Source organism: Bombyx mandarina, chromosome 08, assembly GCF_030267445.1.
Source record: "Bombyx mandarina strain Sakado chromosome 08, ASM3026744v2".
Taxonomy (NCBI): Eukaryota; Metazoa; Arthropoda; class Insecta; order Lepidoptera; family Bombycidae; genus Bombyx; species Bombyx mandarina.
The window spans coordinates 6,212,803-6,240,311 of record NC_143215.1 but is presented as its reverse complement, the minus strand read 5'-3'; the positions used below and the strand labels follow the sequence as shown (position 1 = coordinate 6,240,311).

The 27,509-nt window shown below is 36.9% G+C and overlaps 4 protein-coding genes across 7 annotated transcripts in view; 1 reads left to right on the top strand and 3 right to left on the bottom strand.

The window, feature by feature from the left end:
- LOC149502506 (uncharacterized) overlaps positions 1 to 880 on the bottom strand; it is a 42,784-nt gene extending 41,904 nt beyond the window's left edge. For all 4 annotated transcript variants that reach the window (XR_016323396.1, XR_016323399.1, XM_089729085.1 and 1 more), the window contains exon 1: positions 787 to 880. Coding sequence is in view for 2 of the 4 variants with exons in the window: in XM_089729085.1 (XP_089585211.1) it covers positions 787 to 865 (79 nt within the window). In the remaining 2 variants the exon portion in view is untranslated. The remainder of the gene's footprint in view (positions 1 to 786) is intronic.
- Positions 881 to 4,428: 3,548 nt separating this feature from the next.
- On the bottom strand, positions 4,429 to 7,840 carry LOC149502505 (uncharacterized). Its single transcript, XM_089729083.1, has 5 exons — positions 7,528 to 7,840; positions 6,875 to 7,005; positions 6,460 to 6,517; positions 4,783 to 6,393; positions 4,429 to 4,621 (listed from the first exon to the last, which is right to left on the bottom strand). Exons 1-5 carry the CDS (start codon positions 7,652 to 7,654, stop codon positions 4,500 to 4,502), a joined length of 2,049 nt encoding a protein of 682 aa, XP_089585209.1. The 5' UTR covers positions 7,655 to 7,840; the 3' UTR covers positions 4,429 to 4,499.
- Positions 7,841 to 10,697: 2,857 nt separating this feature from the next.
- On the top strand, positions 10,698 to 17,973 carry LOC149502504 (uncharacterized). Its single transcript, XM_089729084.1, has 10 exons — positions 10,698 to 11,170; positions 11,493 to 11,564; positions 11,926 to 12,041; positions 12,860 to 13,015; positions 14,168 to 14,245; positions 15,152 to 15,214; positions 15,728 to 15,841; positions 16,523 to 16,591; positions 16,924 to 16,989; positions 17,781 to 17,973. The coding sequence occupies exons 1-10, from the start codon at positions 11,026 to 11,028 to the stop codon at positions 17,871 to 17,873; spliced, it is 972 nt and encodes a 323-aa protein (XP_089585210.1). The 5' UTR covers positions 10,698 to 11,025; the 3' UTR covers positions 17,874 to 17,973.
- A 91-nt stretch (positions 17,974 to 18,064) lies between these two features.
- Positions 18,065 to 26,849, bottom strand: LOC149502503 (malate dehydrogenase, mitochondrial). The gene is made up of 8 exons (XM_089728944.1): positions 26,681 to 26,849; positions 25,843 to 26,006; positions 25,145 to 25,252; positions 23,866 to 24,129; positions 23,110 to 23,328; positions 21,526 to 21,651; positions 19,897 to 20,043; positions 18,065 to 18,338 (listed from the first exon to the last, which is right to left on the bottom strand). The coding sequence occupies exons 1-8, from the start codon at positions 26,847 to 26,849 to the stop codon at positions 18,129 to 18,131; spliced, it is 1,407 nt and encodes a 468-aa protein (XP_089585070.1). The 3' UTR covers positions 18,065 to 18,128.
- Between the last annotated feature and the right edge of the window lie 660 nt (positions 26,850 to 27,509).

Below are 27,509 nucleotides of genomic sequence, written 5' to 3'. Positions count from 1 at the left end.
AGTAACTTATTAACAATATTAATGACTCTTTGTAATTTAATTTAATTTGTAATCTGTGTATTTTATTCACTTTGTATAATCAAATCTTACTAAATCAATTTTAAATAAGTACTTTTATAAAAGGTTTAGATATTTTTATTTTACAAAACCGCCACTCCTGCAAAAGAGGGTGCAACTTTTTTTATCCATATCACGCGATGTTCCATGCGTCCAGACAAGTAATTTAGGTCATTTTCCAGTCGTCTTGCATGCCTTTTAATGTCAAAAACAGAAGTTCGAGTAAATTTTCTATGAAATAAGTACTAGTTTGCATTAGAATTAAAATTTAATAGTTTGATTTTAGAGCAAATTAAAATAAGTTTGATTGTCTTTGATTTATTATGAATGAGAGTTTTGCTGGAATTAATCATGTCCAAGCATATATAATATATTTTATTTATTTATTATTCTAGTTGAATACCGTCACCGATCTTGATTTATCCGGTGCTTCAATTGTAATGTACATATTGTATAACAGAATCTGAAACGAACTACTGCTTCATAAAATGGCCGCAAATCACAGACTTCTTGATTAGATTCCGAAATAATGAATTAAAATTTCAGGTAGCATATAATTTTGAAATCCAAATTAGGCACCCGGTCTTATATTGCCACAGATTATGACGCACACTACAGTCAAATTTAGCCTGTTTGCTTCGTACATCTATTTAAAAAAAGCATGAATAACTACCGTGACATTTTTCGAATTTTCTTCCATAGTGATACGAAAGAAATTTTAATACTCACGCTTTGGCGGACTGTAGTGAACGTAGAGACCGTTCTTCTTGGCATTCCTCTCATTTAACCACTTCTTCACGCTTTCCATAATACTTCATAAAGTATGATGACTTTATTATTAAAACTATGTATCGTTTTCGATACTGATCAATCCACTTGCTTATTTCTGCATCCGGCAACTCATGAAAATCTATCTATATATATAAAAATGAATTGCTGTTCATTAGTCTCGCTAAAACTCGAGAACGGTTGGACCGATTTGGCTAATTTTAGTCTTGAATTATTTGTGGAAGTCCAGAGAAGGTTTAGAAGGTAGCTAAATATGAAAAAGTGCTCGGAATTAAATAAAAATACCAATTTTGTTTTTCCTTTGATGTGTCCCACGTCGGACGGATTCCTTTTGTGTTTTATGTTTATTTTATACAAAAGCTTAGGTCTTTTATTTATCGATTGAGGCACTACGAAGTCTGCCGGGTCAGCTAGTAAGATATAAATATTTGACTCTTGATACAGTTTTTTACATGAATTGTATTTAATAATAACACTGTGTGATAGTAAATTATATTACCTATACTAAAATGCAAGTTTAAGGATGTTTAAAGGATAAAAATTGTTCTGAATGTACCAACATACACACTACACTACACTGTAAATAAGTTTTTTAAATAATAACAGTAACTCGTCCTAGTTACTAAACAAAAAAGTAAATCCATGGACAGACCGTTTCTGCGTACTTAACTGCTTTGTCTTGGCTTATCTATAATATACAGATAATTAAACATTAAAGTGTTGAGACTGTTACCCCTAAAAAAAAACAAATAACCTACAGACGAATCCCTATAAAAGTTGTTACAAAAGGTATATTCGACTTTATCCTATTGATTACTAGATCTAGATTCGAAATTTAGTCATCTATCGATTCTAGTTTTGTTTTACGAATTCGAAGTCTGCTAATAAATAATTCACAGGCTTGTCCGACTCACATCGTGCTACAAAAGCCGGTAGTTTTCCATGCTCACTAACAGTGTCCACCCTTGAATGCACGACACAGAATTTTTTTGATTATTTTTTCCCAAGACCTTTTGCGTAATAAGACGATTCGCAATCAAAAAATGCTTCTAGTGAGAACGACATTAACCTTCTAGAAAATTGAAAAAACTGTTGACTACCGTCGTTTTGAATACAATTATATTTTTAATAGTAATATTGAGCAAAATTGGGCTAGTCAGAATTTTCCAGATCTTTTCCACTGTGAATACAACACAGACCCACTGCGCGCTAAACTTCAAGTGGCTATTTTTTACATAATGCAGTTTTTTCAATGTCTCACAATTAACTGTAACACGAGGCCCGCCTGAAGCAGGCAACCACATACTGAAATCAACATTGACGTTTAGCTCGAGACGATTAGAACATGGGTATATTCTTTCATCAGTTCTATAGAGCACAATAGGTACAATCACAGCTAGAAGTCTTTGATTTTTCTAAACTTTTTATTAGCGTAAATGTGAATATAGAATGGAGAAAGAAGAAAAGGGAATGAAGTAGGTAATCGAGCTCACAGGAGTTATTACATAACTGGAATACATGTTTCATCGTTCTATGAAAAGAAATAAAACATGGTAAGTACACGATGCGAATGATTACTACCATTTCACCGCTTAGTGTTATGAACCAAGTGTGTATTCATGATTTCCAAAGCAGTAAGAAAAAGACACTGGTTTTGAAATATGAGCTAATAACTCTGCGAAGTCAGTTGTTTTAAAAAAAACGGGGTACGTCGTCAAAAGTAGGTAAAAAATACTTCAACAGATTTTATTGTCGGTGTCCCGAGGAATGGTATCCGATAATCTCTTTTACCTATTAACCTTAGGTAGGTCTTTGAGCCCTTATAGAATTTATATATAGAATGAGTTACCTCCTTCTAGAAGTTTCCTCCATGTTTCGAGATACCCTTCGTAGAACATGGTTGGAAAAGTTGCTTTTTTGTTTGCGATTTGTTGAAGAATTTGCGATTCTCACTCTCAAGCTGTACTTATAACATATAAAATATTTACTATATTGCATGTCGCCAAAAAGACAACGGTTTCCCTGGTTTTCATAATTATAGCGTTTTTAAAGGGCAAATTAAAATAATTTTAATAGGGGTTCATAAAATCATCAAAAAATATAAAATACAAATAAATCATTTTCATACTAGATGATACTGATTCAGCAAAAAAAAACGTTCTGAAACGACGCCTAGCTGACATTGTAATTAATGATCACCATTTGTGGCGTCAGGAGCCAGGTTTCTTCATCGAAAAAATGCAACGTAATACTTTTTACGGCATGAACAAAATTTTCGTAGACTATAATTTGAATAGGATGGTGTTTTTTTCAACTTTTGTCTTTTGTGACACTAAGCACTTAAGATGCATACGTCAACGTATTTTTTTTCCTTTTTTGTGCGGGGGTCGAACTCCCTACGAAGTAACCGCGCGCGTGGTATATGGGACTTGACGATCTGCGATCTGCGTTGTTGGGAGCAGACCGCGGGCCCAAGGATACTTTAGGGCCCTATCGCATTAAACGACTCCCCTGCACTCTTACACCCGACGTCCGATCTCCGTCCAGGGTCTGGCGGCCCTACCAGGCCGTCCGGGCGATGATGCCGGTGTTCCGGGATACTCCACAGGGTCAGAAGCAGCCTACCGAATCGGAACACGATACACCGCCGACCGGCTTGCTCTTCCACAAGGTCAATATATTTAGCTCAACATTTACTACTACGCCAACAGGTTTCCAAGTGTTTGTATAAAAATATCTCGATATTGTTTACTAATGAGTGCTTCTTCCTTTCGTTATCTTACTAGGCGATTTGATGCATCAAGTATCCATGCTGTGTTTGATTTAACTTCTTATACTTTCAACACTAGTCGTCTAGCGCGAATCTACTCTTACAAAATAACAAGTCTGAGAGTAATGCATCAGATTACTGGGAGAGTTAAGATGACGTTAAAGGATAGTATTATATAATATGGAGATACGATATTAGCAGTGCGGTATAGCATACGGTATCGTATCTTGCTATAGTAGCCAAACATATTGTCATATAAAAGCCTCAGCCGCTTAACCTGACCTTGAAGGAGTCAAAATTTAAAAAGTAAAGAAGCTAATGAATTGTTTACACGCAGTCTCAGATAAGATCTCAGCTGCAGATTAGAAACATTCATAGACAAAAGCGCAATTCTTTTAAGTAAGTGTAGTCGTACCATACTGGTGGTAGGACCTCTTGTGAGTCCGCGCGGATAGGTACCACCACCCTGCCTATTTCTGCCGTGAAGCAGAAGCATTTATGCGTTTCGGTTTGAAGAGTAGGGCAGCCGTTGTAACTATACTTGAGACCTTAGAACTTATATCTCAAGGTGGGTGGCGCATTTACGTTGCAGATGTCTATGGGTTCCAGTAACCACTTAACACCAGGTGGGTTGTGAGCTCGTCCACCCATCTAAGCAAAAAAAAAAGGTTAAAATATAGGTAACTTCAAAACCACCTACATATGTATCTACTAATTAAGTATGTACTAATGAATAATAATAGCATGTAATAAATCAATCGTAGGTATTCAAAAATTAATGATCATCTAATTAAAAGGAGGGTAAATAATGACGTATTTCGATTTTATTTAGTAATTACTATAAAAATGTAATTTTAGGTAAAATTTTGTTGTTCATTAAAATTTAATTTTGTATTGCTTCAGTACTGTTTGAAAGCGTTATGTGTATGTTGAATCCAATGTCTTTCTTATTCGGATCAGGATTAGATGAGCCGTCAACCTCTGAATGAGTTGATGAATATTGAGCTGTAAAATAAATAAGTCAACTGTAACATGAGGTATAATGAAAAAAGAATTAATGAGATCGAACGAATTGCAACATTTTTAAAATTAAGTTTAGTTTTTGAGGCTTATGAAATATTTTCTGCAATTAAATTATATGGTATGAATTAAAAAAATCATCATACCATTACTTAAAATCCGATGATATAATTCATTAAACTTCTTTTGTCGCTTCATATTTGACGGAGTACGGACTACCAAAGTCGGGAGCAATACATAATGTTCAAGGTTAGATTCCTCGCGACTGCTGTGACCGCGTCTTACCGCTTCTTTCTTGATTATTAAACGAGGATTTTTAACCTGAGGCTTGCTGCTGCTCTCTTTATGAAAACACATATCATTACAAGGTTCATCATAATGTTTATCAGACTTTGTGGCGTTTGATGTGCGATAGCAGCATGTGGGTTCTCTATTCGATGTTGATCTAACAGTATTACTAGGACCTGGACTACATTCGTCAATTAGAATTCTATTTTTATGATGTAGATCACTCGTTCCCAATTTATCATGGCTCTTTGGATATTTATGTGAACTTTCATCGAGACGCCTCTTATCGGAAACTATTTCACTACCCCGGTTCTGGTCATTCGCGATCATATCTTCACTTGTTTGTCTGTTTTTGTGACTGGCTACTATAATGTCACCTGTTTTGCCGACAGCTGGCCTACAATTTTCATGTCTATGATTAAGCTTCACTATTCTATAATGACGTCGTTTTCGTCGCTCAACATGAGCTACTCTTTCCCGCAGCAAACTATCAATCAATCTTTGTAATTCACCTCTAGTTGTACAGCGTTCGCTACATCTCTCCGGATGTTGGCGACGTCCCAGACGAGTGTTCGGCCAGTGTGTTCTACAAACATCTTCATAAATGATATCACTGAGAACGGCCTCCCTAGATGGTGTTAATTTTATGCCATCATCGCGAGGTGCAAATTCTCCTTGTGCCAAATAGTGAACTGTGTCCATTAAGCGATAATCACGGACGGGGTTGAGCTTGTGTCTTATTTTATGTACTCTCTCTGCAGCTAATCTCGGGGCATCATCGCGCTTGCACGGTACTGAAGCACATTGACGTCTACCACGAGCCGTGATTCCGTCGTATGTTGTAAAATCTCGTCCATACTGTTCAGAGTTATGCTCTTTTTCAAGAGTTGTGGCCTTACTCGGAGATAAAGGAGTTTGATGAGCATACCTTTGAAATGCTGATGTTTCTGGTATATGGCTGTATTGTTGTATATAGCTACAACCGGGTCTTCCTGACGCTGAATTACTCCTCATCATACTTTCCTTTGTCTCTTCATCTGACGAAGACAAATGTAAATTTGGACTAAACGATCGAATGACCATGTCCTGTCTTAAAACTTTTCGTTCTAAATGATCTAATCGTTTATTCAACTTACTTATTGCAGTAGGTAATAGCTGTGTCGAATCTTGACAAGAAGTGTATGTAACAATAGAAGTCGCAAAATCGACTTTATTAGGGCCCACACATCTAGTGTCCCTTACGTTAGTAGAATTGTCGTTCATATTTAGTCCAATATTTGTAAAAATGAAACATTTTTCATGTGAATTATCGTTTAGATCACGCACTTTACATTCGGAGTTACCATTCTTTAGGTTTCTTGAAGGTTCACTTAATTCTTTGGAAGGAGATTTTTCTCTATCTTTATAAAATTTTGAATTTTCTTGATTTTTGCTCAAACCAGTAACATGAACGTCACTTTGTGATAAATCTAGAATAGTGATAAGTTTTACAATAAAAATGTAAGGATTTTTTGTCAAAAATATTTAAATCTTACCTGATGTAAATGATGAATGGTCACCAATAGCAAGTCTTGAACCGGATTTATCTGTTCGCTAAAATTTTAATTGTTATTATTAATTCATAAGTATCAGCGGCAATCATCGTTATTCACATTATTTTCATTAATATTTCACAAAATATTATAAAAAAATACCTTTTCATAAATATACACAGAATTTATTTATATCGGCATGAAAATTAATTGCGTCAGCACAAGGAGTGTACACGCGGTAGTGTACTTCATATAAAACTTAGGTAGGTGATGCGTTAATTTTAATGTTGCATCAGTATATATTTACAAGATGCAATATTTTATTTTATTGTGATTTTTCGATGCGATGCAATATGATTTTTCAGGGTGCAACAATCTACCTGGGACTTTAAATGCTAAAGGAAGTGAACTGACTAACTTTTTTACAGTGAAAACGGCTTTTCTCGGTGATGTACAATGTTTTAATAGGCGGTGCCCGTGGTTTGATAGATACCAATACTCTTTGAGAGACTTGACGTTGACTCGGAATTTTCTTTTGTATTTCTAAATCTGAAATTATGGAATACCATTAGCCTATTTTTGTCATGACTTACTATGACTGTCAAAGACCGTAAAAATAAATTTGTGCACCTAATTTTTACAATATGTTTTTTTTTACAAATTACAGATATGTTATATCATTTTGTACTATATATAGTTCTTTTTTTTATTGCCTTTGTAGGTAGACGAGCATACGGCCTACCTGATGGTAAGTGGTCACCGTTGCTCATGGACCTCAGCAATGCCAGGGGCAGAGCCAAGCCGCTGCCTACCACTAAATACTCTCCGCAAGCCTCGTTTACAGAAGGACATGTCATAACGCTCGGAAAACACCGCGGAGGGGAGTTCATTCCAAAGCCGGAACGTACGTGGCAAAAAAGATCTTTGGAAACGCATTGTCCGCGAACGCAGCGGTTCCAGATAATATGGATGAACTCTGCTCCGGTGGCGGGAGGTGCGATGATAATATAAATTATAAATTATATAATATAAATTACTTACGATAGTACTCGTTTCTGTATTAACACATACCTAATAGAAGGGGTTTGGTGAGCGGACGTGATGAGCTATGGGCAGTCAAACCGAAATCGAATTCTCGTATTAATCTCTCTTCGTGGATGGACAACAGCTTTTTAGAGGTAAGCTGCTTATTTTCCATTACATTTTATTTTCGTCTTTCCCTGCATATTTGCGAAATTCACGCGCCTCTATGATAGTTCATTTAAAATATTATAATACAAACAATTTTGTGTTAACTGCAAAAACAAAAATAGGTATTACATTTTATGACAGAAGAATTGTCACTTATTATTTTAGATAGCACGGAAATATTTTTCTTTTTACTTTGATTGAATCTCCTTGAATGTGGATAAAATGATTTCATATTAATTTAAGTTCAGCAGCAATTATAATCTACTTAGTCTGGCCATAAATACTGTTACAATTAAAAATAAACAAAATATTACATTTGAATTTGGAATCTGTCATTTTTATATGATTCCTCATTGAGTTTTCTCATTTTGGCGCCAATACATTGTACAATATTTTGCGATATTAAAATGGAGTGGGGTAATAAAAAGAACCGAATCGCTGTGATTGCAATACACAAAGTAGGTATGGAGCCAAATGCAATTTTTAAAACTCTCCATACGCTTGGTATTAGTAAAATGTTTGTGTACCTGGCTATTAATAGGTACAATGAGACCTCCTCTGTTTGTGACAGAAAAAGATCTGACCGTCCACGTAATGTTCGTACGAAAAAGGTGGTCAAAGCGGTAAGGGAAAGAATTCGAAGAAATCCTGTCCGAAAGTAAAAGATTTTATCTCGGGAGATAAAGATAGCACCTAGAACCATGTTGCGTATTTTAAAAGATGACTTAGAACTTGCAGCCTATAAGAGACGTACTGGTCATTTCTTCTATACTAATATTATAAAGAGGAAAGATTTGTTTGTTTGTTTGTTTCGAATAGGCTCCGAAACTACTGGACCGATTTGAAAAATTATTTTTCCATTAGAAGCCGACATTGTCCCTGATGAACATAGGCTACTTTTTTTTTATTTTTTTTTATTTTATTTTTTTGGTTTCATGTTTGTTTTAATGTTTCCGAAACGAAGCGAGGGCGGGTCGCTAGTAACTGATAATTTAAAAGAGAATAGGGTGGTAAAATCGAAACAACTACTGAAGCGGTACGCAAAGGGAGGTAATTGAAAAATTTTGTTTACGGATGAGAAAAAATTTACAATTGAGTAACATTTTAACAAACAAAATGACCGTATTTATGCTCAAAGCTCTAAGGAAGCTTCCCAATTAGTCGACAGAGTGCAACGTGAGCACTATCCGACTTCAGTGATCGTTTGGTGGGGTATTAGCTATGAAGGAGTGACTGAGCCATACTTTTGTGAAAAAGGTATCAAAACATCGGCACAAGTGTATCAAGATACCATTATTGAGAAGTTAGTGAAGCCCCTTAACAACACCATGTTCAATAATCAAGAATGATCCTTCCAGCAAGACTCAGCGCCAGGTCATAAAGCTCGGTCTACGCAGTCTTGGTTGGAAACGAACGTTTCGGACTTCATCAGAGCTGAAGACTGGCCGTCGTCTAGTCCCGATCTTAATCCGCTGGATTATGATTTATGGTCAGTTTTAGAGAGTACGGCTTGCTCTAAGCGCCATGATAATTTGGAGTCCCTAAAACAATCCGTACGAATGGCAGTGAAATTTTTTCCCATGGAAAGAGTGCGTGCTTCTATTGATAACTGGCCTCAACGTTTAAAGGACTGTATTGCAGCCAATGGAGACCATTTCGAAGAAGCTTTTTATTCTTTAAATTGTTTTATATTTATGTATTTAACCAACATACTGTAAAAGTAATAAATGCTATTTGCAATAGAATTTTATTCAAGATGTGATGTCTATGGACTCCAGTCTGATTGCCGGATAGGTAAGCACACCCGTCTGAGCAATAAAAAATATTTGCATTTTTTAGTTCATCTTGATATATTTTACTAATTAGGTACTTGTCGATCAATGTTATGTATTGTGTACTGAAAAAGAGGAACTGATGACACCGCCTGATGGTGTTTACCACCATGGATACGGATACAGCTAGGAATATAATCAGGCCACTGCCTACCACCCTGAAACCACTCGAGACACGGAGATGTTGGATAAAAAGAAAGATATCTGCAGAAAGTAAAATTAGAAAATTTGGTATTATGACTGTAAGCATCCCAGCGTGAGGTTTATATTTCAAACATGCAATATTTTTTTAGTGGTGGTAGATTGTCTTGTGAATCCACACGGATAGGTAACCACCTGCCTATTTCTGCCGTGAAGCAATAATGCGTTTCGGCTTCAAGGATGGGGCAGCCGTTGTACTGTAAAAACCGAGAAATTAGAACTCATGTCCCAGGGTGGGCGGCGGCATTTACGAGGTTGATGTCTATGGACCCTGGTCACCAATTAAAACCAGAAGGACCGTGAACTCGTGCAACCATAACGGGAATAATAAAAATTAAAAAAATACAAATTACTGATGGATAGGACCTCTTGTGAGCTATTGGTGGTAGGACCTCTTGTGAGTTACTGGTGGTTGGACCTTTTGTGAGTTACTGGTGGCAGGACCTCTTGTGAGTCCGCGCGGGTAGGTACCACCACCCGGCCTATTTCTGCCGTGAAGCAGTAATGCGTTTCGGTTTGAAGGGTGGGTCAGCCGTTGTAACTATACTGAGACCTTAGAACTTATATCTCAAGGTGGGTGGCGCATTTACGTTGTAGATGTCTATGGGCTCCAGTAACCACTTAACACCAGGTGGGCTGTGAGCTCGTCCAATCATATCATCAATAAATAAAAAATACACAAGGTGCTATTAGCGTTGTCGTCTATTCTTATTTGAACGAATGGCGAAATATTAGTTCCAAGATCTATGGAGCCTCTATAAATGTCAAAAACTCCGATTCCCATCACGGCTTAAAAGTTTTTAAACAATTAATTTATTACAAATATTGAGTTAGGAAAAATCACGAAAAATGTGATTACTTCATTGTAATTTAACTGAAGATTTCAAATGCATGAAAGTCTACATTTTCAGTTTAACGTTTATGATAAAATTGATTAACAAAGTCGGAATATATTCATTGTTTTTACAAATAGGAATATCTTATACAGTTCCTATTTTTAATCAGTGATAAGCGCATTTTACTTGTGTTTTTCGTAATGTGTTTCTTCATATTTATTTCTTCAATAAAATCTGCAATAATTGTGTTATTAATGTTTAAAAAAAAAAATTTAGTTCTCACAGTAACTATGAATATTTTCAAAAATGTCCTCTTTTGTAAAAAGTTTTAATAATTACTTTCAAAAATAGAAGACGGCGGAAAGAATAAGTCAATTGTCAAAATTTATATAGCGTGACGTTTAACTGAATTTGTGCCTTTAATAAAAAAAAAAATACGAATTTACACATTGATACGACGGTGTGTTTTTTATATTTATCAACACTTATGGATGCTTGAGGTTTGAATAATGTCCGAGAAAGAAAACACCGGAGGGTCTGGCGGCTCACCGGTCGTTGTCGTAGAGTCAGCCAGACACAAGACATATCGACCTGAATTGCCAGAGTCGCCCACAGAATTACATCACAAACGATCCAGAGCACCTGGCGTACCGCGTGAGTAATCCAAAAAGATTGCATAGGTTTTAGCTACAGATTTTAATTTTCAAATTTTTCATTCAGCATAGACTAAGAAAACATAAATGTTACTATACGTAATTGATATTACGATAAAGCTTTTCAGAATGCTTATGTTTATGGACGACTATGGTTAGCATGAGTATCTTCGTTTTTGTTTAGCGATAATAATGAAATATCGAAATTAATTAAACTTAAATATATTACGTATGTTAAATTACAATACGCTTTAATTTTTAATGATCAGCTTTTAAAATTACAGAGTAAATTACTTATATTGCTTAATCTTACCACTTGACAGCTGTCAACGAAGACTTGAAAGAAGGTACCGAAAATCTTGATGAAATCAGGGAGCGAAAAGAAAATGAGCGGGGTGGGTCATTTTTCAAGTTACTAAGTAATTTTATTTTATATTTTCCACGCTGAATGGGTTTAGACTACATATGAAAAAAGGACGTATTATCTATGATTTTTAATTGATTGGTAAATAAACGCCTTGCAGACCTTTTGTTAAGCGATTGCCAGAATGGCGCCGCCGCCGAGACATGACTTCGAAGATTAATTGTATTTTAAAACTGCTGTTACTAATACCCTTCTAAACTAGAGCACATAATTATTTTGCAATAAAAATAGGCAGGTCGACGATAACAATCTATTTGAATTTGACGCGTTTTATCATCAGTACGATTCATTAGAACATAAAAATAAATCTAGAACGGTTTTGTTCTTCACAGCAGTGTCCACAGAGAAACACAAGCACGGCATCACTAAGAAGCTATCATCGATTACAAAAAAACGCAGTTCCTCCCCCGAAGTGATTACTCTAACCCAAGTCGGACTCGAGACCAAGGTTAGACCTTTCTACTCATTTGAATAGTAGTGGTTTTTTGTAATGCTTGGTTGTTTTTTTGTGTTTCATTATTTTTTATTGCTCAGATGTGTGGACGAGCTCATAGCCCACTAGGTGTTAAGTGGTTACTGGAGCCCATAGACATCTACAACGTAAATGCGCCACACACCTTGAGATATGAGTCCTAAGATCTCAGTATAGTTACAACGGCTGCCAAACCCTTCAAACCGAAACGTATTACTGCTTCACGGCAGAAATAGGCAGGGTGGTGGCACCTACCCGCGCGGACTCTGAAGAGGTCCTACCACCAGTAATTACGCAAATTATAATTTTGCGGGTTTGATTTTTATTACACGGTATTATTCCTTCACCGTGTATCGTTCCACCATTTCTAATCATGTATACGACCCAAAGGTAGATATTTTATTTTGATCAAACCAGACTTTCTTTGTCGACTTCCATGTTGGTTTAAGGAAGTATTGGACATGCAGTGTCCAAGTTGGGCACTTCAGGTCGATAAAATGGGGATTAACTTATCGGCAAGTCCATTGTCATGCTATCATTGTACTAAAAAGCAAACGTTTGCCAATCACGCTATCGTTAATCGCACTTTGTAGGTAGGTTTTAGTTCATTGTTCATCAGTGATGTAGCTCGTTCACGAAAAAAATTAAACTCTTTTATTGTACAGATTTGGCCCGAAACTATCGTTCTAAATTTGTTTCATAAACAAAATTTTTAATTAATATAATTATAAATTAATAGAATTATAATTAAAAGGAGGTTGAAATCAAAATAAAGTCTTGGCATTTTGACGCAGCAAGATACAGTAACACCGATACCAGTACAAGTGGCATCGACAACCGATCTCGCAGCCGAAAAAATCGAAGCTAATAAAGAGAATGACGATGATAGCATTACCGAAGAAATGCCGGAACCTAGGACGTCTGATGATCCCAAAGGGTCTGCGAAATGGGTAAATTTTAAAACTTCTTCGTCATTAGCAGTGGTCGGAGTAGGTAGATTGATTTTATATACTTGCGTCAAGATATTATAATATGGACATGCCATTTTATCAATAATGATAATTTTTTTAAATTGAAAGAAAATATTTTTAATCCTCATCGAATACAATTTATATATTTTTGAGATAAAGTAACAAAAAGCCCTGTCTAAATTTTGTCCATACTGACAAGCGTCATTTCTAATTCAACAGAAAGGGACAAAATACGGTGTAACTATTCCAAGGTGTTTTTGTATAAAATAAAATACTGATTTCTTTCACTATTAGCTAGTACTAGTAGCGCAGATTAATATTATTAATACGTTTTTCACCTTAAACACAGATTCAAGCTCATTTTCAAATTCCGGAACAAATATCGCAATAAATATGAAGTTCCGGTATTTTGGAGGCATATCCATATTATCCTCTACGTTTGACGTCAACGACCTTAAATCAATATACCTACTGCTATCTCTAGTCATTAGTACCAATATGAGTTATTTGCTCTACACAATTTCTCGAAGTCCTTTGGGATGGCAGCTCGCGCGCTACGAAATCGTTATGTTTAGTTAATGTATTGTTAGGATTGCTAAACGTGTCATCGTATGGATTTGCTTGAGTTATGCGAGTGTGATTGATCTTTTTCGTTTATTGGTTGTAGTTTGACGACGAAGAAGCGGGCGGGCTGCCGCGCAGTGAGTCGCGGGCGTCCAGAGTTTCACGAGCTGTACGTCAGCTGTTCTGCTGCGGGGCCCGATATGATCCCCCCTCTGAGCACGCGGTCTCACCGCGCGCCTACCACGATCCGATATGAAAACATTTTTGATATTCTCGACCAGCCAAACGCACGCCGCCGCTCGCATTTCCAACGGTTCCGATTTTACATGGGCTGGCCATTTTTGAATTTTGTTTTTTTGCAACCATATTCCAAGACGAACATATCCTCCATATTGCTTTTTCTCGAAAATGGCCGGCTTATAAAAAAAAAATGTTAATTGCGTGTATACTGTGTTAAAAGTACTTTGTACATAAATATGTATTAAAAATAATGATTATTTTAAAATTACTTTTGTCATTTTACTTACTACATTAGTTAATTTTTGTTTTGTATACATTGATGAACAGGTAGAAATCGACTTAAAAACTGATGAAACATGTGTAGACAATGTGGTCGCAAGTGAAATGGATCCACAAGTAATTGATGTATGTAACTATTATTAAAATTAATTTAACAAATAACAATTTTTTGACCTCATTTAAACTGAAATACTTCGACATTTCCATTAATTAAAAATACAGTTCACGTGAGCTTAGTAACTAGTCCTTAATAAGTTATGTTATGTACTTTTAAATGCATTTGGAACATATCTTCGCTGTCAAACCAAAATCTGTGCTATGTGCAAAAACTGTAGTTTCAATTAACGAGTAAAAACATTTTCGTATAAAATTTTATATGAAAGTGACATTTTGAGAACTATATCAAATGAAAGCTATAGATAAATATTAAAGCTATAGACACATAACAGTTTTTTTATACGGTAGATAGGGCTGTGAACTATACGAAATGGTCAAAAAGTAAAAATCTCAAAAAGTGCACATAGCAGATTTTGGTTTGACAACGACGATATACTAGCTTTGTTTATTTCTTTATTGCACAGATAGGTGAATGAGCTCACCGCCAATGGGATGCGAAATGGTTACCGGAAATTATGGAAATCATAATTGAATACCGCCAACCACATTGATATCTCTTTTACGGGATAACAGCTAATTTTATTGAGTAATGAGATTAGTGAATTTGAGTGAGCTAAAAACAAATTAGAAACGTCTTGACGAATCTTATGAATATCTTAACCATTTGGCTACTAAATACTTTACTTTATTTGTCTATGGTTTGTAAATTGGTTGCTAAATTTTGAATTTTGTATAGAATTGTATAAGTAAAGTATTTATTCGAGTATCTAATTGCGCATCACCAATCTTTGATAATCGACATGTAAAATGTTAGTTGCTTTCCGCCGAGCTGTCGCTATGTGATAAGTTAATATCACAAAGAATCGAATTGCTCGAGTACTTAACAATAAACATAAAGGTGACTAATAATTACAGTCGTCCAAGAAAAAGGAAATTTCCTGGAACGATTCCGAATGTCAACGGAAAGGAAGCCTTCAGGTGATAATTACAATATTTAATTTTATTCTCTAGAAATTTACGAAACTATAAAATATAGAAGCTTATCATAATTTAAATGTATGTATAAAGTTTATAATGTGTATAAAGTTATAATGGTTAATTAAAAATTTTTTTTTTCATTTTGTGCTTGGACTGTCTTTTTGTAGCTCTTGTAAATGTACTTGTGGCTCGCACAGTCGTATGTACTTTATTGCATTTTTCCCCATTATCCTATTATATTATATATTTTTTTACTTTCAAGAAAACTTTGATTTTAACCAGGTTTATTATTTTTATTCTTTTAATCAGAATTAGAATATTTATATGTTTAATAAATATACCGATTTTATATTAGACTTAGTACTCGTATTAGATTTTCTGAGCACTTAAAAAAATTAGGTTATCTAGTTAATCGTCCACAAAACCATTATTCGTTCAGGAAACTAAGGCACGGCTTGACCAAAAAGTTTTTATGATTTCGTTATATTAAAATCTACGTTTATTTTTGCATAGGAAAGGCAAACGAGGAGTCAAATGTGGATTTTGGAACGGAAAGCTTCGATCGGACCTTGCTATGCTGGATCTCGGTTAGGCGCACCCTCGGGAATCACAATATGCATACCTAAGGTTTTAAAAAACACCTTAAAATAATAAAATCACACGCGGTCGTATCTTTATTTTGAAAAGTAACCGAAAACTGTTTAGAATCATTTCTGTAGCAGATAGGTAATGAAAATTAAACAACCAACAACAGAAATCCGATATCCTGATTATCCTTAACTGCCTCTTTTTAGTATAGCTCATTTGTCATATTTATTCGTCATAACAAAGATGAAATAAGATAGATTTTTATGTTAGTTTTAAAAATAATTTAAAAATAATAATGGGGTTTTCCTAAAAGTTTATTAAGGGTTTCGCAACTTTTTTTTATTTTTTTTTATTGCTTAGATAGATGGACGAGCTCACAGACCACCTGGCGTTAAATGGTTACCGGACCCCATAGACATCTACAATGTAAATGCCGCCACCTACCTTGAGACATGAGTTCTAAGGTCTCACTTTTTAACAGTTCAACGACTGCCCTACCCTTCAAACCGAAACGCATTACTGCTGCGCGGCAGAAATAGGCAGGGCGGTGGTACCTACCCGTGCGGACTCACAAGACGTCCTACCACCAGTAAAAGTTCCACCAGTTCGACTATACCTAAAGTCTTTATATGTATATACTATATCATGGTATGTATGTTATGTTTTATAGGTAGTGTTATATTAAGTAGTAGTTAAGTAATTTGTATTTATTAATTATAGAAATCCTTAAAGCACAACAGCGACGAAATCAGATCAATGCAATCGGTAATCAACATCTCCATTTCAAAGGTTCGTGATAAATTAATGTATACGGAAATTATTCTGTGGTATTAGTACAATCGACCAGCGCATTGGATTTATGCCTCTGTGCCTTCTTCCGCATACCTTACCTATTACCAGCAGCTTCTCTTAATTGTCACCTCTCCTTCTGTCAATGTGCCCAAAAATCGGACCAAATACGCTCCACTCTCAACACTTCATTCCACCTTGGTATCCACACAGCCGTAGGAGTGGCGCAGGATAATTCAGGAGAAAGTTATTAAAGGAGGCCGCATCCCTCAGCATTGAGGATTATCGATACAAGGAGAGTACGATCATTCATAGTATTATAATATTTCCAGAAGTGTTTGGTGAATGATACGCTGCGGGCAGAAAATATCAGAGAAGCTACATTGACCGATTCTGAGGTAGAATTGAAACTTTAAAATTATTTTAACCTTGAAATCTATTGTCTGTATTTTTTTTAAATTTCTGGAGTATCCGGAATATTCTGTCCCTTTTCTCCTTTTCTTCTGGAATTTTTCTGGATTAACTTATAGCTGCATTTGATGGAACATAGAAGAAAGGAATGCAAAAACTACATCCTTTATAGGTTGCTTTTCAATCAATACATTTACAAAAAAATAATAAACTTTGCCTTTACCCAACAACAGTCTATCACTGCGTATAATTTTTTTTAAACCATTAAATTTTGCCATATCACGCAGTACTATCAGACCTATCTACCATACTAAACCTACTAGTGGTAGGAATTCCTTGTGAGTCCACACGGGTAGATACCACCGCCTATATCAGCCGTGAAGCAGTAATGCGTTTCGGTTTTAAGGGTGTGACAGCTGTTGTAACTATACTGAGACCTTAGAACTTATATATCAAGGGGGCGGCATTTACATTATAGATGTCCATGGGCTCCGGTAACCACTTAACACCAGGTAGGCTCTGAGCTAGTCCACCTACCTATGCAATAAAAAATAAATAAGAAAACCGCATGTGTATTCACCACCACTCAGCCTAATTCTAACGCTAAACATTAGGGCATGGTTTTCATTATTCAAATTTGACTTTGACCTCGTATTTCAAGGTGGATGATGGCATTCACATTGTGACGTCTACGCGACGACGCAACACCATGCAATCCAATCATTTAAGATTTAACAGATAATGATATGATAATTCATAGCGTCACGCTTTTGTCTAGATTGAACAAAAGCCGTGCAATAAGTTTCTTGGATTATTGCGTGGGAAGATACGCAACGTGCGCACTAAAATCAAGAGTGCTTTTATTGAATAACGTCATTTGTAATATTTACAATATTTTGTTTAAATTAAAGCCTTTCATTATTTTCTTGATTTTTATTGAGCTTTTCCATAAAATTACATTACGTGCACTTATTTCTTGGCTGGGTTTATCAGAGACATTCGATATTGTACATTTCAATAAAGGTTTTCCCAATTTCTTCTATCTGTGAGGTCTTGGGAAATAGTTGGATTTTTTGTTGATATATCACGCCCTCCGCCAATCTTTAGAAGAATTTCCACGAACATTTCATAAATTAGACAGGCACGGATCCCTAGCCTTTTCTCTGAGCTCCTGTTCGATTCTTATGCTTCTAGGAACTCGGCATTCTGAGCAAGCGCAACCTTTAAGCGGCATTTGATGCGTTAAGTTGGCGGCCCGCGCCGCGTCGTAGTCAGACTCGCGCGGTCGCCAACATAATTCAGTCGTACCACACTTGCAAGTCATTTCTCTGCAAACCTACCAGAAATTAAATACAGAAATTACAAAATCGGACAATAAAAAGTTTTTTTTAGCCTAACACACCGCCCGTCTCTGCCGAATGGGTGTCGATAACACTAAACATATGTCAAATGACCCATTTAGATCTTTTGCATTAAAAATGCACGTATCATCATATCGCTTTTGCACATTTGTTTAACACAAGCACAATTAATCTACAGTTATTATACAATTATTTTTTTTTTGTTTTCTTTGTTTATTTTGAGTATTACTTGTGACATACCGTTATCTACCAGCTACGGTTGAAATAGGTACCGGGAAGTGTTGGTATGATTAGTGTTAAATGCGGCTAAGGGAGTCACCGGTGAATTGCGGTATTTGCGTCATCGGAGTACTGCAACAGCGTAATGCAACCACCAAATGATATTTACGGGTGGTATGGCGTATTGTAAGTCCCCACGGCTGAGTCCCACTAATCGGCCGATTTCTGACTCGATGCAGCTATAAATTGCGACATAGATAGTGGCCCTGTCGTTATACAACGTAATTGGGACATTAACCTCAAGTCTCAAGTTCCTGTACTCACATTACACTAAATGAACCCCTTTTTTTGGAATGGCATCGCAAATTATTGTAGGTGGCTGATCGCACTTTCATTTTAGTCGAAAATAAACGCCTAGCCAACACTGGAATTTATTTATTTATTTATTATACTTCATGTAAAATTTACATTGGCAGACTTAATGCCTAAGACATTCTCTACCAGTCAACCAAAGGTAGTGCAGAGCAAATAGTGGTAGGTGCAATGAAATTTATATTAATAGTTTATGTTTAGGCGTGAGCCAAACTAATGCCCGATACTTCGACCCTTGAGAGCTTTTATGCCATTCCCCTGCTGCATGCATTGGCATGAATTTTGAAAGTGTTTGTAGACATAGAGCTTGTAAAACATCTTTGTGTGGGTAACCGTTTCCCAGAATGCTTATTGTTATTCTTGTCAGGACTTTTCACTCAAATATTCATAAATAAATGGATGACCTAGCCATACGTTAATACACAGGGACTAGCCACATATAACATCATAAGTTTAAGCCGACCTGAAATAGATATGTTAAAATTATTACTCACAGTTAATGACTCAAAATGTAAAAACATACACATGGTTTAAAATTAGTAAATTCCATTAAACTAGATTTTGTTTTTGAAGTTTTATTTTCTACTAGCTGACCCGGCAGACTTCGTAGTGCCTCAATCGATAAATAAAAGACCTAAACTTTTGTATAAAATAAATTTAAAACAAACAAAAAGAATCCGTCCGACGTGGGACACATCAAAGGAAAAACAAAATTGGTATTTTTATTTAATTCCGAGCACTTTTTCATATTTTGCTACATTTTAAACCTTCTCTGGACTTCCACAAATAATTCAAGACCAAAATTAGCTAAATCGGTCCAGCCGTTCTCGAGTCTTAGCGAGACTCACGAACAGCAATTCATTTATGTATATATAGATTATAATATGTTGTTTTATAGCATATAGCTATATAGTTAAATATGTGTCAGTGGCGCAGTCTTACCGAAGCTAGATATTCATCGCGGCACGCGTCAGGACAGTCGCATGTCCAGTTCGAAGGCGGCACGCAAGGCACTATCGGCGGGGTGAAGCAAGTGCACGGGTGCGCGTAACAAGTCGAGCAACAGCACTCCTGGCACATCGTGTACACCTGCAGCAAATTATTTGAAGTTTTTTTTTTTGACCTACCTAAGCTGAGAGCCTTGAGAGGCTTTTTTTTATTGCTAGATGGGTGGACGAGCTCACAGCCCACCTGGTGTTAAGTGGTTACTGGAGCCCATAGACATCTACAACGTAAATGCGCCACCCTCCTTGAGATATAAGTTCTAAGGTCTGAAGTATAGTTACAATGGCTGCCCCTCCCCTCAAACCGAAACGCATTACTGCTTCACGGCAGAAATAGGCAGGGCGGTGGTACCTACCCGCACGGACTCACAATGGGTCCTACCACCAGTACAATAGGTCCTACCACCAGTACAGCTATATCAGCTATACCTTAACTAGTAAGTGAGCTCACGGGGCTCAAACCTGACGACGTTGCTGACACGAACCCTAGCAAGAGCCGTGCTTCGCAGAATCTACCACCGGAAATTTGAAGCAGTGGCGAAGTTGGTAATACAGTCTGTCAACATTTTACGCACAGTGGTGCCAACCATTTTATAAGATTCACAAAAGAAAAAAATCTAATTCCTCATATGGAGCACGAGGAAAATGACATTTTTTTTATTTATTTATTGCTTAGATAGGTGGACTAGCTCACAGCCTACCTGGTGTTAAGTGGTTACTGGAGCCCATAGACATCTACAACGTAGACGCGCCACCCACCTTGAGATACAAGTTCTAAAGTCTCAGTATAGTTACAACGGCTGCCCCACCCTTCAAACCGAAACGCATTACTGCTTCACGGCAGAAATAGGCAGAGCGGTGGTACCTACCCGCGCGGACTCACAAGTGGTCCTACCACCAGTAACCTACTACTTATAAGCAAGTTATAACATTAAAAAATCCCTAACTTCAATAAAGAAGTTGGTCTTTTTATGGATCTATTTTTTATATATGTTCATTTTTTCATGGTCTTCTTTATCGCGAAGATGAATATCCAAGTAAAACAAAATATTTAAGTTGGTTCGGTAGGAAATTAAACGTAAGGGTCTAGAAATATATAATTAATTACATGCACAATATTCAAATGTCTACAAATAACAAATCAAGATTCATATAATTCAAACGAAAAACGCGAGATTTAAGCGTAAAAGTTGTATTAATTTTATTTACGACTCATAAAAACCGAAGACAATCTATGTCGATGAATTTCTACAGCCGACACTAGGATTTGGATTAAAAATGGCATGGGTAGCAAAGGTCGAAATAGCGTCTTTTCTTTTTTACCTTTTGATACATATCCCACAACAATTGACAAGCTGTCAATAAGTTTTTTAGTCAATGTAATATTCTAATGGAATATTTTATTTTTTGTCTCAATAGACTGTTCAACTATAATTGACGAATGCTTTCAAAAAGTTTCCCGTATCCACATTTATGTCTGGATTACGCATGCACAATTCATGTTTCTCATAATCGTTGAATGTCGTAGACAAATTTTGAAAAAGAAATATGTATTAAAAGTTCTAACCAGCCAAACAGCACGAGCGATTTCATTTCGAACATACGGCAAACAATTGCACAGTAAGCAGTTTTCAAACTTTGTCAATTCGGGAACCCCTAAGTTCTTCTCAACTCCAGACGATCCTAATATCACCTGAAATCGTATGATGAAGGTTGTTAAATATAATACATAGAACAGATTTTAAAAATCGTCACACATTTAAATTAAATGAGCCGTTTATTAGTATTTATTTATTCAACTTTATGCACCAAAGTACAGTGGCGAACTCGATGCCTTAGGCATTCTTTATTAGTCAAACCAAGGGTGGTGTAGTCCTGTGGTGTATTCCTTATTAAGAAAAATAATAAGAATAAATTATTATATAACTTCATATACAAAGGCACACAGTACACATATATGAACATAACATACAACGACGTTCATAACATAATTTTTTTTTAATGCTTATATGGGTGGACGAGCTCACAACCCACCTGGTGGTTACTGGAGTCCATAGACATTTACAACATAAATGCGCCACCCACCTTGAGATATAAGTTCTAAGGTCTCAGTATAGTTACAACGGCTGCCCCACCCTTCAAGCCGAAACGCATTACTGCTTCACGGCAGAAATAGCCGGGGTGGTGGTACCTACCCGTGCGGACTCACATGAGGTCCTACCACCAGTATCATAATATCCCTTCAAACCAACCATACTTACATGTATCTAATATGAATTAAACTGTTGACAGACGAATGAAGATGGTAGTACTAGTGAAGCAATAATAATGCGTGCTGGTCTGAAGTGTGGGGCAGGCGACAACGTCTACAGTACAAACTGAGATTTAGAACTCATGTTTCAATATGGGCGACGGCATTTTCGTCGTTGATGTCTACGAACAGCTGTAATTACTTAACACCGGGTAGGCGGTGAGCACGTCCACCCAATTAACCAATAAAACATATTAATTACAAAAAAGGACTCTTAAAAACGCTTTAAGGTACTGTATGCGTATCATAAAGAGAGCGAGAGAGAGAGAGTACAGTTTATTGTACATCAAAGCAAAAGTAACATTGAAAATCAGTCAACAATCAGCTATTATAGCTAAAAGTGATATCTTCCAGACTACTGTTATTATCTAGAAAAATTTCTGAAAAATTTACAGCAGGTATGTTGCGGTAGTGGTATAATAACTATGGTCTATCAAAAATAGACCAAATCTTTACGCAATTTATAATGAACAATGATAACACATATAATACACTAAATTTACGTCATCATCATCATCGTCATAGCATTACTCTTGGCAGAGCAGTCGTGGTCACGTGGAATCCTTGTTCATTATAGCTTTGACAGCTGTTCTCCATAGTTCGCGAACTGAAGCTTGGCGCATGGACTCATCAAGTGGGGCTTTAATAAGGATTTTCATCTGATTAGTCAAGCGCATGGTGTTTCGTCCACGGGACCTTCAACCATTGGCCCTACCCTAAATATACGTACATATATCGAAACACAAAAGCAATATCTTCAAGGCATTCGTTTTTACCTAGAGAAGTTCCGAAAAAGTTACAGCAGCTGTACTTAGCTATATTAGTACTATTATTACTCACCTCACTTGCAAAGAATTGACAATCCGGTGCACAGGTACCGAGGCTGTCCACATACGCGCACTGCACAACGTTCTTAGCGCCCTGGAGACCCTTCACAACGTTTATAGTATTACGGGCCACAGCATAGGCACCCGACAAACTCGCGGTTTCTGTACTGCAACCCTTCGCGCACGACACTGCTTCTGTTCCGCTCATAATGCAAGACGTTACGCACTCTATCTAAAATTTAAAACAAACATTGTTACGCGCTGGGGTTCGGGATAAATAAAATTCCACCAAAGTACAACTAAAAACTGTATTCAACACTTAGAACACTTAAAACACTTCACAAACACTTTAATATTCTCAATTCGCTGCCTCCGCTTCGCTTCAGGTGATCCGTTCGCTGTTTCGCTTCGAGAAATTCCGATTACTGACTGACTGCGTGCCATTCCTGCAACGCTTTTATAGTCGATACCACATCCCTAGAATTATCGAGAATATTCCACACATTTCTAGTGTTGTGTTTCCGCTATCTGACAACAGATGGCGTTGTACATCTCGAGCGTTCTAGGTGCTACTAGATCCTTCGATATTCGTTCGACTATTCAGCGATAGATGGCGTTACCCTTACCGACGTAACAATATCGTTCAGGGAACGATCTATTTCAAGTTTCTAGGTATTTTTTAAATACTTGAATAATAATACAAGCTTTGATTTGCGACTTTACACGTTAAAATCTACACAAAGATAACATTTCACGTTCTCTAAAGTACCTGTTCTTGCGTCATAGTGCAAGGATGTACAGCAGCAGACAGCACCGGCACCATTGTGTTGGGAGAAGCGCCTCCAATGACCGGCACCCTTACAGCCTCGGGGGGTACTTTCAAGAAGTCTGCCAATACCGTGTTAGCTCTCACACAGTTTAATTCCACGCAGCCGAGCAACGTCCGAGGGTTGTACACGCCACGCAATCTTTGTATTTCGGCTACAAGTGGTACCATGCTTTCTACAGGCTCCGTTGCTACTATAGTAAATGCCTGTCGTTGATCAAATTTAATATATTTCGATAGAAATTTGCGATTAGCGAAGTCGTGAAAATAAATGGGGGGACGAATAAAGTGAGTGGAGACTCTCCGGAAGCCCGAATGGTAATTTTGTCTGAAATTGAGAGCCTTTTGGTGGTGGTCTCTACTCAGAAGTAAGATACAATGAACTTAGTTCGTTTCGCTTCGTCTCGGCAATGAACTAACTCCCTACTAACTACTCCACAGAAAATTTGTGAGCGTTATGAAATGCGTTTTCTTTAGATATTTATTGAAAAGGATGATCAGCGTCTGTCTGTATCATTGATGATGTCCATGAGTGACAGTACCATACCATGAAGTAGGTCGGTGGCTTATCTGTCTATTATGGCAATAAATATATTTTTTATGTATTGTCGGGAATTCTTTGAAGTTAAAATAGCGGTAAGAACTCGTAAAATAAACGTAATTAATTTATGGCTTATTGAAGGTTTATTTAATCTCAGCATAAATATTAGTCGAAAAATCACGTCACTTGAAGAATAAAGTTGACGAAACGCAATACTTTCCCTCCTCTTGCACATTTTGGGAAAATATCGCGTGGGTGCATGCATGCAATGTTAGACTACACCGTAGTTACTTTATACGACTAAGTCAAAGTTAGCAAACGTGGAGGTAGCGTTGTATTGTAAAACCGATATTTAGAACACTTGTCTTAAGTTGGATGGCGGCATTATAGGGTTCAAATATATGCCGCGTAGCACCCATGTTTTGAGGATGGGACAGATGTTATATATTACAATTGAGATATCTACTTTATGTTTCAATATGGGGAGCGGCATTTATGCTGCGATAAGTTCGGCTTCCGGTAACCCAATTAATGGCAGGGACCGTGAATTCGTCTAAGCTCTCCCTCTCTCTTTCAGCCCACAGACGTCCACTGCTGGATATAACCCTCTCCGAAGCCTCGCCACAATGACCAGTCCTGCGTATATTCATTATGAGCTAAAAATTAATTAACTGAACTAACCAATGGACACGTATTGCAGATTTGTAATGAGAGTTCGGTCAAGACCGGTGCACTAGACTCAAACGTATCCGACTCGTTTCTCGCCACAATTACAACAACTTTAGAATCCTAACAAAACAAATAAAACATATTGAAATGTTTTTCAGCAAAAAAAGCTGTACACATTTGAGAACGGCTAAACCGATTTAGATTTAGTTTATACCTTTTCTATGCCCTTCAGAGCACGGCTTGAAAAAATATATTTTTAGAGAATCTACAGGATACTTTTCGTACATTTAGTGATAATCAGAGCTGAGCCTGACCTAAATTGATTAGTAAAATATAAAAATACGAAAAGGTTTAAATGGCAATTACAAAATCCTCAATTTATAGTAGGAGCAACGCCCCTGACATCATTAATGATTGACGATATTCATCTACCATCTTGGGGCAGGCATTTATGAGAAAGTCGTTTAGCTTATAATACTTTAACTATGTTAGGCGCTCATAATTTTATCCCACAGACACAGCCCACTGAGTTTCTCGCCGGATCTTCTCAGTGGGTCGCGTTTCCGATCCGGTGATAAATTCTGCGAAGCACTGTTCTTGCTAGGGCCAGTATTAGCACCACTCCGGTTTGAGCCCCGTTAGCTCACCTACACGTTAGGGCAAAGCCGATATAGCCTCTCAAGGCTATGAACATAGGTAGGAAAAAAAACCTTTAAAGCGTCGCACAGCATATGTCGTCCAGAAAACGATGACACCTTACACTTTGTGTCTACGTGACTTAATTCCATACCGTAGCCGCACGTAGCAGTTATATCGTAAAGCGCTATTTCATCTAATAACGGACATTGTTTTAGTAGCAGCGCTAAAGGTTGACCTAAAAATTAATTTCCAATTATGTTTATATGTATGCACAGCAAGAGAGATAATCACGTAGGTAATAAGTTGTTTTGTGAATTTGCATTTTTTTGGATGTTATGTTGAAAATGAAAATGGCAAAATTACACAAGGGTTCTAATTTTTTGAGTTTGTCTATTAATATTTCCTGTGGTTTTTTCATTTATATGTTTCCTTCAGCTGTTATTTCAGTGTATTTGTGACTTCGAGCTCATGAGCTGATCATAAGAGAGCGGCAGCTTTCAACTTATGTAAGTAGATGAGAAAAGTGGAAATTATTGACTATATTATTATGCCCATTTGGAAGTTTTGTAGACCATCACTCCCCGGCTTGTAAGATACCGATATTTTCCGGTTTTCCATTCCATTGCCATACTTGTTGTTTTTTCCTAAATCCACTACGTATTAGAAAACAATGGTCAGCTACGTCTGTCTGTCTATCTATCTCAATGCGTTAAACTCAAATACTACTAAACTGGTTTGCAAGTAGATTGAAAATCAGTTATATTTCGATTTAACCCACATGTTCGATGTAACCGGCTGATAAGACAGAAAAACGTAAGAAAATCGTATGCTCTGCTACCGATGGGAAGGCAGAAAGGTTGGTGATACACAATATGATAAACCATACTTTAGAAAAATTTCAAAATATACCTGTAGCGCCAGCTGCTCCACAAATAGTGACTTTCATACCGGCCGGGCCAGTACTATAATGTTCCATACTAACTTTTCCATGTTTGGCTATTTTCATTATACTATTGGAATTTATAATTAGTTTTTGTCCTATCCGGTAAATATTTCTGAGTAAGCCGTGAGTTACCATTTTATTTTTATTTTTTACCTTTTTTTACAATTTTTTTTTTAGAACGACAGAAATTTTGATGATTGAAGTTATTTGATCCAAAGAGAATATGTTCTTTTTGATTTATACCAAGAGTACAATTTGTGATTTTTTGTTATTATTCTCGAAAGAAGATTTATGCAGTTTTTTTTTTTTTGACAGACTATTTCTCTCCTCCTTGCGTCGGTTTCCTCATTACTGAGGGTCGTGGTCATGGCCTTGAAACAGATTGTTTTTTATAGTGCACCGCCAGCTGTTCCTATCTGCAGCTGAGTGCAGAGCATCGTGCACTGTGGTATCCAGGGCTGCACGAATCTGGTCCGTCCAACGGGTCGGGTTCCTGCCTCTAAGTCGCTTGCCCTCGACCTTTCCAGTGACCATCAATTTCTCTAAGTTGTCACTGTCTTTCCTTGCGATGTGGCCAAAGTATTCAAGAATCCTTCGCATGCAAATGGTGGAGAGTCTAGTCCGGATCTTCAACTGAGCTAGGATGGATAAATTGGTGCGGCGTGCGGTCCAGGGAATATCCAACATCCTCCTCCAGCACCACATTTCGAAGGCATCAATCCGATTGCGGTCAGCTTTCTTTATAGTCCATGTCTCTGCTCCGTATATGAATATTGAAAACACTAGTGTGCGGAA